The sequence below is a fragment of the Varroa jacobsoni genome, unplaced genomic scaffold, assembly GCF_002532875.2.
Source record: "Varroa jacobsoni isolate VJ856 unplaced genomic scaffold, vjacob_1.0 scaffold_852, whole genome shotgun sequence".
Taxonomy (NCBI): Eukaryota; Metazoa; Arthropoda; class Arachnida; order Mesostigmata; family Varroidae; genus Varroa; species Varroa jacobsoni.
The window spans coordinates 119420-135067 of NW_019213754.1; the positions used below are offsets into that span (position 1 = coordinate 119420).

General features: G+C 39.8%; 1 protein-coding gene across 5 annotated transcripts in view; it reads right to left on the reverse strand.

Annotated features, from left to right (window-relative positions):
* Nucleotides 1-15648, reverse strand: part of LOC111264382 (phosrestin-2) — an 88864-nt gene that overhangs the window by 8729 nt on the left and 64487 nt on the right. For all 5 annotated transcript variants that reach the window (XM_022840244.2, XM_022840241.2, XM_022840247.2 and 2 more), the window contains exons 8-12: nucleotides 14775-14891; nucleotides 9625-9782; nucleotides 5830-5979; nucleotides 1153-1254; nucleotides 605-754 (exon numbers count right to left, since the gene is read on the reverse strand). In XM_022840244.2, coding sequence (XP_022695979.1) covers nucleotides 605-754; nucleotides 1153-1254; nucleotides 5830-5979; nucleotides 9625-9782; nucleotides 14775-14891 — 677 coding nt within the window. The remainder of the gene's footprint in view (nucleotides 1-604; nucleotides 755-1152; nucleotides 1255-5829; nucleotides 5980-9624; nucleotides 9783-14774; nucleotides 14892-15648) is intronic.

Sequence of the window (15648 nt, forward strand, 5' to 3'; positions counted from 1 at the left end):
CAAAGTTTGTTATAAGATTGTAATGTCGATTAGTATTGTACGCAACGTTAACAGAGTGGACAGCCAAGGGTTTGGACCAGATAAACTTGAACTTCTGATCTGAGCTAAAGCAATTCGCTCAGCTCTGGAGAATCTTTCTCGAAGCCACACACATAGTGGCTCAAACACGCCACGCTACAAACATTTTTTCAGACAACAACAACAACAACAGCAGGAGGATGATGAAGCTAGCCGAGTCATAATTTTTTTTGAAGCAAACCAGAGAATAATCGTAGCATCGCATGATCAACGTGAACAATCAAATGAAAGTCGGGCCATCAGCGAGCCCGTGAAAAAATAAGAGGTGAAATGTGCGGGGCCATACGCTGGATGAGGTCACGATTTACCTGATATAAGAATTGGCCATGGTAAATTGCTACGCATTTATCTCAAGTGCATGTAAAAGGAATATCTATGTATCAATAATTGTTATAACAACATCAATTAGTAGTGCACGTACGGTAATTAAAACAGCTCGCCGATATATGTTTCATTCAACGGACTTGGGCGCATCACGGCGCTCAAGCGTGTTTTTGCAACATATCGAAAATTACATTCTGCAAACCTTTCTGCCGGCGTTGAGGGCGCCTTGGTCGGCGACGAGACAGGCGAATTCGCCCCACCTCCTGGTGCGTTTCCCGGTAGACAAGATGTTGAGCTCACCGCTTTATCATCGACTAAGCCCTTGACGCCGTTACACATCCACGATCGAAACCTGTAGATCGCGGAAATATTCGAAAACTGTGTCACTGCCTTTTCCGTAGCTTAGCTGTCGCATAACGTAGAGAAAAAACGTCGTGAAACAAGTCGTCACTAGAAAGGTAAATTACCAACATAAATTTTATTCAATACCTCCTACCTATTTACGATAACTTGTTTTTTGTGTAAATAATAGCTTTTTATTGGAAAATACTGAATAAATGTTTCTGGTGCATCTGGAGGGCATACATCTGTACGCAATAAGGTAGTAGTACGTTTTTTGGTTCTTGTAGGACGATCGAAAATGACGTTGAAGATAACATTATTGTGAATGCAATAGTAGAATTTAGGAATTAGGTTAGAAACCATATCAGGACTGAGTCTAATGCCAGCCAAACAGCTAAAATTGCTTACCCGGATAATGAGCTGAGTGCTGCAAGACAAAGCTTAACTTTAACCTCGTAATCGACAATGATTCCGAAGTATCGACCCTCTCGAGCAATTTCCTCCGACACTCTGTCGTCAGATTCGCGACGACAACGTCAATACGTAGAAAATGCGCACAGATAAATAGAAAGAACTTTCTTTAGTCACCATCGATAACTGAAAAACTCTACTATGTAATACTATATTTAAGGAAGTATCATCTAAGAAAATAACGAATACACCTTTACTAATAATCATGATGACACACGGTAGCTTGTATTGGAACTAGATCAACTTTAAACACTTAAAATGCTCTTTTCATTGTTCTTACATATACTGAAAGATATCGTTTCTCGCATGCGAGTGGCGTAGTATGCACGATCTTAGCGCTTCTTACGCGATCTTGAGCATTTGCTGTTACGTCACCAATGAGGCTACGAAAAATTAAGGTTCAGACAGGAGGTTGTTGATAAGAGACTCAGGTCCTCTCTGATATGTTTCCATTCGCTTTTGAATAAGAGCTATCTATCAGCCTAGCATGATATGACAATATATAGGGGCGGGCGCATTGTAGAAGGCACACGCAATAAGAACCTGAACCGAATTATCTACATTCAAATACGTGTGGCGATGGTATACGACCGAGTAGCGAATCGGCATCGGAGTAACCGCTAGCTCGAGAAGCAGAAATTAACACAGCCTGAATTATCTTCTGTCTAGAAAAGTTATCTCTCTCTTTCAAAGTGAAAGGTCTGCGCTTTAGGGCCTATAGGCGCTTTTCGAGTTATCCTTCTTTTCTTCTACTTGGAGTAAATTGAATAATCGTTCAGTGTCTCTCCACTGAAGTCCGGCCATAGCTGTCCGGCCGACAGCGCCATCTGCAGACGAAATCTGTGATCTAAAATTTTGGACCAATCAATAAAACCCACAAAATCTCAGAAGTGAGCAACCCGTCTCTTACCAACATGGCCTTAAAATTCATTCGTCTCATACTAAAATCAGATTAACCAGATCTATAGGTACAGTAATATTTATTTACTGTCAGAGACTGATTAAATTTTGTCAAAGTGTGTAGAGATCGACGTTGCAAGGAATAATGATGAATGCATTAGATAAACACATACACATTAACATATTGAATAGCTTGACATCTTAATACTCTTAAAAATAAACATAGCATGTAACCAATAGCATTCATTTGTTTGCTATAAGCGAGTGTCCTGCGTGCGCTTATTAAGCATCTCCAGGCGTCTTGATAACCAAAATACAATGGAGCTGAAAGAACAAAAACCAGTTGGCAATTTTGCATGGGGTTGATATAGATATACACAACCCAGGCGACCCAATGAGCTGATTAACTTTGAACGCACGTGAAGTTCTTCAGATTTACGAAGATCGCGTAAGTATTTGGTGCCAGTTAACAAATAATGGCTAACCACGATAGCCATCGGAAACGTAAAGCAACTGGAAGCTTTTAAACAAGTTAGAGGTCAGAGGAAGTGGCCGTCAAATGACCCAGTCCGTAACTTGTTGTGTTCGACTATAGACTTTTCTTTGATATACCCCATTTGATATTAGCATATCTCACTCATTGTGCTTTTGTCCATTTTCTGGATGACACTCGACCCTCTGTCTATACTCTGGAGAGGTGAAATAATTATGAATACCCCCCCCCCCCTAGCCAGTAGATCAGGATCAGGAGATACTGCTAAACTAAACATCACAGCAATTCGAACAAGCGGTTATCCTGAACATGGAGCAGCAATCACAGCTCCAGAAGATCCTCGAATTTGCGATGCAAGCCATTAATCCAAATAGGTTCAACAAAATGATTTTGCAGTAATCGAAATGTTTTTATACTTATTTTTCGCTAACATCATACATGTTATTAGGGAAACACGTATTTGTTTTATACCCATCTAATAATCAGTTTCTTTGATCATAAGCACAGATAGCTTGTAAATAAATAAAAAAACACTGTTAGCAATGATGCATTTTATCACCTAATATTATATTTGTCTTAATAATTTTATCGAGATTAAATACGTACAGAGCGTAAAATACGCTCGAGCTACTGAACGTTGTAGGAACATTTGAGTCACGGCTTATCATGGAACATGGAAACCACTATTTTTGGTCGCGTGCCAGCAGTCGAGGCTTATGGTCTGAACAGTTGTAGAGCGTGATGAGCGTACCCGCTTTGATAGGTCAATTTTCAATTCGAAGTATTACCGTATCAATGACTTCGCTCGGTCCGCATAATTCGTCGATACGCGTCCTTTAAATACATTAAAACAAAAAGGTTTACTTCAACGAAGCACGAAGTGTCCAGTGAAAAATGCATTGGACCACCTTTATCCAGGCGCAATTTATATATGCATTCTGATTAAGCCTGTCGGGAACCGACATCGTTCGGACCAAACAATATAGTCCATACAACAGAAGAGTACGCTTTATCCCGGTGCGTACAACCTTCAAATCTTATCAGCGAGGAACAGTATTTGGGACACGAAGCAATCGCTTGCTTTTCCGGAAGGGTTCCGGTATTTTTGAGCGCTATATTTGGCAATCGATATAAACCTCGAATAGCCTATAGGATGACAATGTTCAGACGGATAACGATTGGGATAGAACTGGTCCGTGTTTGCCCCAGTCGTTTTATATCCGCCAGATTTCTTCAATAGAAAGTTATCGCAGCACATTCGAGTAAAGAGAGATTATTACATATCGTTCGGTAAGCGTCTTCGATGTCAGGGATTCAGAAGGAGCAATTATGTAGATTCTTTGCCTCTAGACAATGGTTTTACAGCTATTTTTTCTTTTGGAACTCCAAAAACGTTCAGTGCAATAAAGTGAGTAACGTTTGTCACAGCATAGTAGAAGACATTACTGCTGGCTTTAGGCAGGGCTCAGAAAACAGCCCTATTAGCGGTACAGCGCAATGCTCATATTGTAAGTACAACAATGCCAATTTTCTCCTACAACATTTACTAAATTGTGTATTCAAATGAACGCATCAATATGCTAAGCAGCAATAGTAAACGGCGTTTACCCGCTGGTTCACATTTAGAGTGCGGCAGATTAAACCATAGTGGTGACTGCGAACCTTTCTGCGTATAAGGCCTATGATAGCTTCTTTTTTTCGTGAACCTACTTGTAGGATAACTTTATCAACCTAAGACTATGTCTGTTCCCTTTATAGGGTACATCCAATAACTCGACATGAAGGTATCTTCGTGTGTTGGCGCGGGTACGTACCATACCCTTTATAGTTCGTTGCGATTTTAGAGAAATGCGGCTCTTAGTTATAGAATACCTGCCCCATAAGCTCGAGTTCAGGTCTGATGATTCCAAATTGTGTGAATATATTGACAAAATGAATTTTGTGATTTGACGTTCGTTTTGCGTAGAGTTTGAAGCAGTGAAGCCTAGCTCGATGCTGTGTTATCAGTAGCTCGCTATTCAATGTCAATCAACGTTCTCAACGTTCCAAGCAAGATCGGCTTGCTAAGTCCGGACATACATTATACGGATATAACTTCATCAGCACTCCCACTATTGCCTGATACAATAATAAAAAATGATAATAAACAATTTTTAATCGAGTTCCTGCACTTTCTAGTAGTATTGGATGCTGTAAAAGATACCACTGAAATTGAGATTATTGAGTAAAACGATTTTTGGCTAATTAGATAACCATTTAGGCAGCGGTAACTTTTTCACACTATCAGCTCACAGCAGGTCCTCAGTTCTTTCTTCCTTTCTAAGTGTCGATTATGCCAGAAATTTCTAGCGGTAACCATTTTTGAGGGGCTGAGATTATATCTCCGATAATGCTTGACCTTAACATATGAAGTTACTGGTTGCATGTATATAACATTACTTTTGTCCAGCGAATGACATCGGCATCTGCGCTGCTCGAGAAGTTTCGTATTGATAACCGTCACAAACAAAGTCACAGAAAAGCTATTACCCAAACCGAAACCATGCACGTATCGTAAAGGGCTCAGTGAGAGCTTCGGGTATCAGTTGTATAACCTATCAGTTATACTATAATAGTTATTTTAAAGTAAGTGCGTGTTTCGTTCAAAAATACCTCTACGACAGAACAAGCTCTATTCGACACCTAAAGATTCTTGCACACTAATTTCTCAAAAAGCCCCTTGTACCTATTTCGATGTACAGGGTGTGGGGGATTTTGTCGTTTCCGTAATAGCAGGTTCAACGAATTTCATTCAACAGAGTATATGCGTCGCTGGATTTGTTCCACGATAGCTGTTGCTCGTAAATTAGTAGCATGCAGTGAGGCTGCGAAACTATAGGAGTCCCGCAAAAAGGCTATGGGGTCATGAATTGTTTTTGATTGGGAATGGGCGCATGTATATATATACGCGTGAGAGCTCTTGCATCCTTTCGTTGTAAGCACTGGACTAATAATAGAGACAGCCATGGTAAATCTATATAAAAATTGTCTTTGACCTATGCGCATGTCTCTGGGACTTGTGAGAGGTGAGAAATTACGATAATTGCTTTGAAGTAAAAACTGTCTTAGGTCTGCCGGAAACGATGAAGATTGCCTAAAAACTTTAGTATGTTTCAAGTATGATAAAACGGTGCAATGATAGAATACATAAGGGTTTTTAATTTATTTTCGGTATAACGTACATTGTCGAAGATGCAAGACATGGAGGTTGCGCTTGGTCATCTTCACGACCCTGGATGAAGACTCCATACTTGTTTTTGTTGTCGCCAGCCTTTGGCAGAAGTATCACTTCCTTCTCCGCACACTGACCCGTGCTCACATGGCAATCCGATCTGGAATGAAACGCTACATTTGGGCTTATTCCACATACACAGTTATTCTCTCGATTCGCTCAAGTCAGCTAGCAAAGGTAACAAAATAGAAATGTCTGCTTTATTAAAAAAAAAAACAAAGAATAGTAAGATACGTCGGACATGGCTTCTTTCTCGCGTATCGCGGACGGTACTCAGAATGAGAGAACAATTTACGATATCAGTACTCGTTACTTCAGGTAACTAGATTGGAAAGCTGATCTTCAGACGGTTTTGTTAAACTGTGAGGAAGCGATTCCAAATAAAACTACGAGATATCCCCGTATCAATGCTGAATTATAGTTATTAGAGAAGCTAGAGACGATGGTTCGATTTTGAAAAACGCTATGCCGTTGAGAAACATCTTTAATTCTTTACCCTGCACATAGTTAAGTTAAATCATGCGTCTATGGTAAACGTAAGATTAAAGAATAATTGAATACCAAACATTTTACTGCTTTTCTTGAAGTGATGATAGCCGGAGCGTGAAGATTCTCAGGGTCTTAGTACAGATTTTGATCTCACCCGCCTATATTTTGGTAGATAACGTCTAACGTTTGAAGAGTGCCTAAACTTTATGTCAGGATTACGTCTAGTACAAGACGTAGACGTGAACCCTGAGGATTTTCAGACCGACTGGTGGCCAAAACCGCTCCTTTTTTATAGATTGAACAGGTTGCGCTTAGCAGCACATTGTAGAATCTAGTATAGTATACTACACCTTGCAGCACATTGAATACGCAATCGGTGATTATTAACCTTTGAGAAGACGGATACGCCGTGATCCTGAGGAACATGCAAAAAAGGTTGGCATCAAACGGCATTTATCTCTTCAATTTTTAGTTGACAACGTTAAACCTAAGTATCTTGCTTGACCTCTATTGCCTGATCAATCAGTCATTCTTAACGAAACTTCTCCGAGTTTCGTCTTTCTAGACCTATACTAAAAAGCAATTGGATTTATTTGCTTGTGATCAGAGAATTAAGCAGCGATTTTCAGCTTGTGGTGTAACTTAGACTGTACAATTATCTTACCACATATCGATACGTTAAATATTTACTAGTGAAGTGCAGGTGAACTTTTTTAGTAATCATTTGCCTTCAGTTCTGCTCATTGTCTTTTTTGCATGTTTTATCTCATGTCCAGAGTACTAACGACGACAGGAAACGCGGCAGCATAACATCCATGGTAAAAACGGATGCAAAGATGATTCGTTTTCTACAGGATAGATGTGGGCAGCATGTACATGCACTGAAGCGCTACGACTCACAATAACAACAACGAGTGCGGCACTTGTCCAGCGGATGATGCTTCGTAGTCTGCCGAGGACAGAGAGACAGCATTGTTCCTTCATTGATAGCATACAGCATTCTTCCTGTGATAACAAAGCCTCAACAACTATCCACTGCATAGGCATGAAGGAAACGCGCTATCGTTTCTTAAATGTGTCGATTCCGCAACATCTTCATCTAGGCCAGCCCTCGTATGGTGGGCTCATCGAGGTCGCCAATCACTGCGTTGTTGATCTGCGACATCCGACGGCCAATAACTGCTGTGGCCACTTACGACAACAAAGTCGTGATGATGGGTCGAGTCCTATCGCGCGTCCTTCCCAACTCATCTGTTCCTCTAGTAACGAGTATGATGACGAGGACAACGACGATAAAAATAACAGGCCAAGCAATTGCATTCCGTCAAGTACGTTCCTAGTCATTAGTAGCTGCGGCAACCATATAGTTATAATAATAACATTGTGACTACGCGATAGAAAAACAGCGACGCAAGAAACCGATAACAAGTATATGACAAACGATGATTTGTACAATTTACTAGTACTTGTACGTTGCATAAGATATCAATAGAATACGGAACGACACTTAGTGAAGACTGTCGAGAGCAGGTCGCAAGCGTAGGCAATTGTTACACCGTGCGATGACGACCAGGTCGTAAAAAATGGCACAGTAACAGAAAACACCAATATGTCGCGCAAATACAGGTAAGCCCATGAACAGATAGACAGGCCGTCCGCGTACAGCATAATTTCAACCGGATCTTTTCGACCTTCTTGTTCTACAAAAAGGGTCCAATAGAAGAGGGTACAAAACTTGTCTCCTTGAGCAAGGCCCGTCGTTTGGGAGAAAAAGACAGTTTTGCTCAAAGCTCGAGGACATCCACACATTCGACGGTCCTCAAAAACTACTAGTTATACAACAGCGGGCTATAGAAGTCAGCTACGAAGAAATGTTTGTTTAACCTATGGTGAATGGCATTTCAAAGAGAGCCGCATAGAGCTCGTCAAGGCGACGCACACAGGCAAACGACGTTCAGCTGCCATCCGCTTACTCACCGGCTACATTTTATACGCTTAGGGAAGATTTATATGCTCCCAGATTCCTTTGTGCTCTTTCATAATCTCCATGTCCGACGAATATACTGTAGCACTTAACACAGAGAAGTAGTCAAAGGGAATCACCGTTCCTGTTCCGATCTACGACCCGATGCAGCTGTTCTTTGCGATAATCGCAGAAAGAAATAGGAAAACAATGGACAAATTGTAGAGACAAGAATCGTTAAGACGCTATTTTGTGACCAATTCGACACTTGGAAGATATAAGGCGGCATCAGATTTTCTTCGGCAGAATTAAGACCACGCAAAACATATACGTACATCTGATGTGGTAACATTTTATTAGATAGAGATAATACATCAATTACCTGCTAAACGAGACATAGGGGTTTGAGACAATTTTTTAGCAAGAACTTTTGAAACGGTAAAGACGGGGTACCATCAAAAGGCAAATATCCGGATAGTAACAAAAATCTACCCTTATGGGTAACCGCACACAGTTGAAAATATCGTTACAACCAATATCAGTAGTAATAAACATAATAGCCAAATTAGTAGAAAGGAATAAATAAATATTAGTTAAATACAAAGCGAATAACTGATCGCGTATATAAGGTTCGTATCATTTATTAAAAATAAAATTCGTTTATGTTTGACGCGTAAACAGTAACTACAATAATCTGATTCCAGCTGTTGCTTCCAGTTATCGAGTATAATAAACCTGTAGCATACTTTTTGCTTTTATTTTATAAATGTATTTTTCTCACTTACTCGACGGCCGCTTAAAGACAAAAATGATAATTTCACAGCGATATGCCTAAGGTAAAAAAAGCAATTACAGACGGCGTCGTTCTCGTTCACGACGTCATTCTTCAGCGGTGATTCAGTATTCACCGCACCCATTTTACCCATCGTATGCTTGAGTCACCGTCGTACAAGCAACGGTTCTTACCCAACCCATCATTATAGCAAACCTGCCGAAATTGGTCTATTGTAGTCTAACTGTTGGATACCGAAATAGTAGATAGACGGAGATGAAAGGGAGAAGCGGTCTGCAGCACCTTTGGCCACAGTGAAGACCTTCTTCGATACCAAACACGAGCCTGGATTTCTTATGCGCGTAGTTATTACGTTCCATGGGGATCTTGGTAGCTTGTCCGTTTAATAGAGTGCAGGCGCTTGTCTACTAAAGAAATGCAAGGTAGGATCTTTGTCTGCTTCTGTTCGGAGTGATCTGCGAACATTTTTTATTAATTATAGTATGATTCGGTATATTGACCTGTTATTAGTGGACGCAACGGTGACTTTGAGTTTTCCAGTATTCCATAGATGTACTTGGGCCGATTGCTGTACAGTAACCTTTACATGCTTGACGCTTTTGTGCGATGAGTTGACTAAACTAATTTTTACCCGAATTGCTTCACCATGCTCATACGCCTGTGGAAGATCAATAAAATTATCATCTTAGTAGTTACATACAAGGACCAAAAGGAAATACACCTACTATGGTGTACGGAACGTAGCTTGAGACTTTGATATCCGTAGCTGGTCTCTTTTTTTATTACCTTATATTTTTTTATTTTATTATATTATATGTTTTATTTTATTTTATTAATTCCATTAAATTGATTGTACCACTCATATAACAAATATTTAAAACGTATGTTTATCTAACACGAGACCAATGACATGACATCATTCGAAAACTGCTTTCTAACTTTTTGAGGTCCTTAAAAATAAATTACTTCTGTTAGTTTCTATGAGGGGATCAAGCACAGTGTGTGCCTAGGAAAGACCTGCGGAAGGTCGTGTTTTGGGTGAACTCACGAATATTGTAACTTGTCTTAACGTAAACTTTAGCATAAGCGCTAATTAATCATGAACTTTGGTCGTGACTTAATGAGCTATACAAAAGGACCTCACTAACGAACTTAATACGCTCCGTGATCACTCAGTCATTCACAATATTTCATGTTCCACACTGCCGTATGTAATTAGCCCAGACATAAAAGCAGAATATAATTGCACGAGCTAATGAAGGGGTGGTAAGCCGATCAAGTAGTAACAACAGCGTACAGATAACAGCTAAATTGCTATTGTAAAAATAGATAATAGAATAAAAGTCCCTATGGACAGTGAGAAAGTATGACCAGCTTTCTATGGCTTTCAGCAGCGAAGCCGGCTGACGAAGATGATAGAGATGCAAATTTTTTGCTTATACAGTACATAAATGCGCTGATTTGCCTTCTCTTTTAGACGGGGCCGCAGAAGCTGTTACATTGAGGGATCTTCTGGATTCAACGATTTCTATGATAGATACACTCGCGACTTGAATAAAAGGAGACCCTACTTCTGTATCTCCTGATATTGAATTTTAATTTCACTCGACAGGAACGAACGAGTTCACGGTCGTTACATTCGATGAATAAATCCATCCGGTGCAATACTTGTAGACTTGGTTGAATAGAACTATTATGGCGAACATGGGCGTGTCGTATGTTAGCTTTAGGATAAAACAACACCAACAGAAATAGCGCTGCAGTTCTGTAGCGCTGCAGAAATGAACCGCCTAATTTCGAAAAAGTGTCAAATATTAATAATAAACTGTCAAAAAAAAATAAATAAATAAAATGTCAAAATAATGATAACAGCACGTTCATTCTATAGTGTATGAAAATATTAACGTTTTTTTTCCTCACTCTTGACTATGTTAAGTGAGCCGAAACGTATTTATGTAAATATCTTGTTCAATCAAATGTTGAAGTTCTTGAAAATTGCCGTACAGTATAGCGAGGTGAAGTCATCGACGCTACGGCTAAATGTTTGCTTTTTACTGAAGTAACCAACTATACGAGGAGATGATAGGAACGGGGAGTAGCTGTTCTAACGTGCACACCTAACTGTTAGTAATGCTCAAATATTTAATCCTTTGACCCGTCCGTTTATAACACCATCTGATCAAAGAAAATCAATCTGTGTACCCTGCAGGCTTTCGCCTGAGGCATTTGTTAATTAGAAAGATTCAAAGAAAACTGCATTTGTACAGACCCAGCATTATACGAAAACACCTCGTCAATGCCATGAGTAGTCTGTTCAGGAGTTTTTGTTATAAAATCAAATTGGAGCGAACCCCCCTGTGTTGCTATGTGCTATCTGATTTCACGGTCGGATGAAGTAAGTGAATGAACGATTAGGACTTTCTATTCAGATCGTCATCTATGATCCAAAATATATTCTATGAAACGATGGTGCTCACATTGTCCTCGGGGAATAAGTCTGTTCTGTCTTTGTGATACGAGCTCTACAAAAACGTGTCACATCACTCTAGCCTATGGATCCGAATAGAAGCTCTTAATGACAATTTGGTCAGTGTATATATGCCTAGTCATCAGTAAGCGTGAAGGCTGAGTTTAGAGGTTTCGACATTGTACAGTAACGCTCACGTAACCACAGTCTGTAGCAGAGCGCCGTTGATCTGCGCTCCATGCTAGCTTTAGCAACTATTGGCTCTGCTTTTGAAGACGGTTAAGAACTGAAGCTATCAGGCAAAAACGATGCTGAGGTAAGTCCAAACTTCGCATCAATAACCAAAGCAAGCTTGATATTCTGTGCTATTTTTGTTAGCAGCTAGTAGTATCGGGTTGTAATATCAGTTAATCTTATTAGATTGGCCAGCTTCAAACGTGACATAGCGGACTTTCACTTTGCGAGCTCTTTGTATTCTATGTTGCTTTATTTTCAGTCTATGTATGCACTATCATTGTTTGGAATTTTCCGTCCTCTTTATCACCTTTCTATAGATGTCTAGGGTGCAAGGGTCTACGAATCGTCGAAACGAAATTTTGAGATCGTGTTGGTAATATAATAACTGTCTTATCAGGAAAAAAAATAGTACCCAGCAATGTCTGATAGATATGGGGAGTGTACAGGGTGCCTCCGATTATAAATCCTACGTTTTTGTCACCACGCTTTTGCAGCATGAAAATGAGCTCTTTAATGCAATAGAAATGGCTTACTTTTGTTCACTAATCTTGTTCTCTGTCTCACAGTCTTGTTTGCTAATCCCAGTCTTTTTTTTTTTCTTATCATTTCCTCTAAATACTGAACGTATTGACTAATCGTAGTCGACGAACTCGCTATTATGAAATTCTGCTGGATAATAACAATTATAGTAGAAGATTTATTTTCTATCGTAAGTCACCATTCAGTACAAGGCCTTTGTAACGCGAGAGCAAAAAGCAGCACGCCCCTCCATATCCCTTTATAGATCATGCGGCACCCATTTACCCCGTTAGTTTTACACAGATGAAAAAAGTATGGTGTTTCTGTATTTACTAAACCCACTGCTCGTTGAGATATGTCGATGTTCACTACAATGTTCGATTCCTCTCTACTCGTCTTCGCGGTGGGGTTTCTGTGAGACTCATTTCCAGATTTAAAATTTCCTTCCCGAAACAAAGCCAACGGCACACGGTGTTTTTAGTAAATGAACAGTCACCAAATACAAAGTCTATGTAGCAAGTTGTTTCCGTCAATGTAGCTCCGAGATGAAATTTACATTCATAAATCTGCCCAAGTTTCCTGATTTCCCATAGTGACTACAGTTCGCCTGCTAAAACTCTAACTGACGATATCGAAGTGACAGATTTCGGATCACAATAAGTACAGGTAAAAAAGGTCACGACTGAAAAAAATCCGCGAAATGCCGCGCTGTTACAAAGCAGCATCATCTTGAAGTATCAGGGGAACGTTCGCTCCGTTTCATATCGAACGACTAGTTATAAATACATATACCTATGTTCTCTCCGGCCGCAAATCTAACTTCCGTATTTCCGTACAACTAGCTAATAATATTATACGCTTCTGCTTACTATAAATATATTTATTTGTAGGAGCGATTAGATCCGAGAACGCGCCAAAGCATTCGCGGAGAGAGGCAGATTAAATGAAAAATATATGTACGCCCCGGGTAAATTTAAAAAGCAAATGTCTCTTAAACGAAACGCAAATGAAATGCGAGACTGAATTAAAAACAAATAAGTAAGTTGTAAGCGTTCCGAAGCAACCCAAAGTATCTGAATTAGGTTCGACTGTGGCGCCTCTGGTGGCGACGTATTAAACTCTGTGCAACAGTAATTACATAGAGTTTATTAAGCGTTTGCAAAAGATGCCACCGCTGGAGTTGGGTAGACGAATAAATTTAACAAATAAGCCAGCGCTGTTTTTACTGTAGCCGCTTTCCAGATACGTCTTGCGGGCGAGTTCGTAGTGTGTTGTTACTTTTGTTTAGCACTGGTTTTCGTTTTTCTGCCTGGCACGGTCTCCTTGACCCTATGAAAGTCAGATTCCGTTTCCTCGAAACCAAGAAAACAAATGGCTTCGTCTAGCCCCCAAAATAAGCTGGCGCCATTGCCGGTGCATTTGCTGACAGGCGTAAGAGCGCGAGCCCGGCTTGCACTTTTCCGTACGTCTTTCGACTTTTGCTAGAAAGTACAGTTATTCGATGCTCAGTTTCGATCTTCCTGGGTAAACGCAGTTAGTTTTTGTCAACGGAAATTTCGCAAATCGCTCACCGTTTAGGGCTACCACAGGCCGCGTTAAGAGCACTTTTTTAATCTTTACTAGATAGATAAAAATGCAACGAAGTAGTCACGTTACCGGAGATGGCCAGCATGTGCACTTTGAGGAATATTTTTCGACGGATAGCATAACAGGCCGAGAATTTGGGTACCGAATGCGAAACAGGATATGTCCTTCAGGGAGCAAGTGAATAAGGACAGAGAGAAAATTTACGATCGATTCATAGTACGTTCGTGTGCTACATACCATGTCACCCTGTTCGAGGAGCGATATCTCAAAAAAGAGTGCTTTTCTTCGAAAAAAAAAAAAAATCAAATTTTGCATGTAACTCTAGTACTTGCTAAAGCGTAACCTAACAAACTCTGCAATGTTTCGTAAAAACAATTTGTGTTCGGCTAACCTGATTAACTTAAATAACTTTCATGATCACATCTCCCTTTGCTGGGTATGAAAGAACTGTGCGGAGCAGTGTGTTCGGTAGGAAGTAACAGTTGATAGAGCAATAACAAGTAAACCTTGCGTAAATAAAGAGAGCTGAATTAAGAACGGATTGGGTTAGTTCCGATTGAATTTACATTTTTTTTGCACATAAATTCCGAAACTTGCTAGGGTTTATAGAAAATAATAGTAATGATATGCTTTCAAGCTCCAACACATTTCGAGCTCTAACTTTCGTTAATACAATGGTAGTATTGTATATGATGACGGAAGGCGGAAATAGCCGAACCTACAGGACAGTTCCTAAACGCGCAAAGGGAATTTTCACTTAAAGGCTGCACACATATTTTTTTTTTGGTTTAATTTTTATCAATATTACTATAGAAACCTAGTACGAGAGAATCAACTTACCGCTTTGTTGAGCGTGGCTTCTAGAGCAAGACGACCCCCGTTCAATGGGAACTCTTTAAGGATCGTTCCTTTCGGAAGCGATTTAGATGGATTAACGACTGGGCTACCGAATTGTAACTAGACAGAAAAACAGGAGCAGCAATTATCAGAATTACTATATAGAGTTAAATGTCAAACGTGGCAAATCTTTAAGTGCTAAAATGCAGGCTGTAAATTGAAAAATAGATCGTCGTGCAGATCATATACATAGACGTGTACATATACATATATATGTATATGATCTGTACATATATGCGCAGATCATATACATACATATATATATTTATTGTACATTCATTGTAGTAGTCGGTCTCTATCCAAGCGTTTTCTAGACTATGCGTATGTACAAATAGTGCTGTATTTTAGGGCTTCGTCTAAAATAGACCTAAATTGAATAAATTTGAATACAAGTTAGAACAGCGCCATTTTTTTATATGGTAGATGTACTCCAAACAGTTACTTCTATTAGCGGGCAGATGATAGGTGTGAGCGCCACTCATTTTCTGTGTGGCGAGTCATCATTCCATTGTTTGATCCATTGTCCTATCCAAAACATGAAACTAATCTAAGTTGTACCGACTTAAATCTGGAAACTGCAGGCTATTTCGTCTTCTTCACTCGAGTCCGATCGAAACGTGGCGGTAAGGCCGTGGATTGTTATAAAGCATGCAGACAATGTACTCTCAAGAGATTCTTCAAGAATTGTAAACATCTGGGAGAGTTGAATATTTCCTTTTTGCGATATAACAACGAATGTCTTAGATATCTAGAACGCGAGCATGGGAATCAAGTCACATTCAAGTATATCCCACGCTGCTACCAGGCTTTCTTTTTT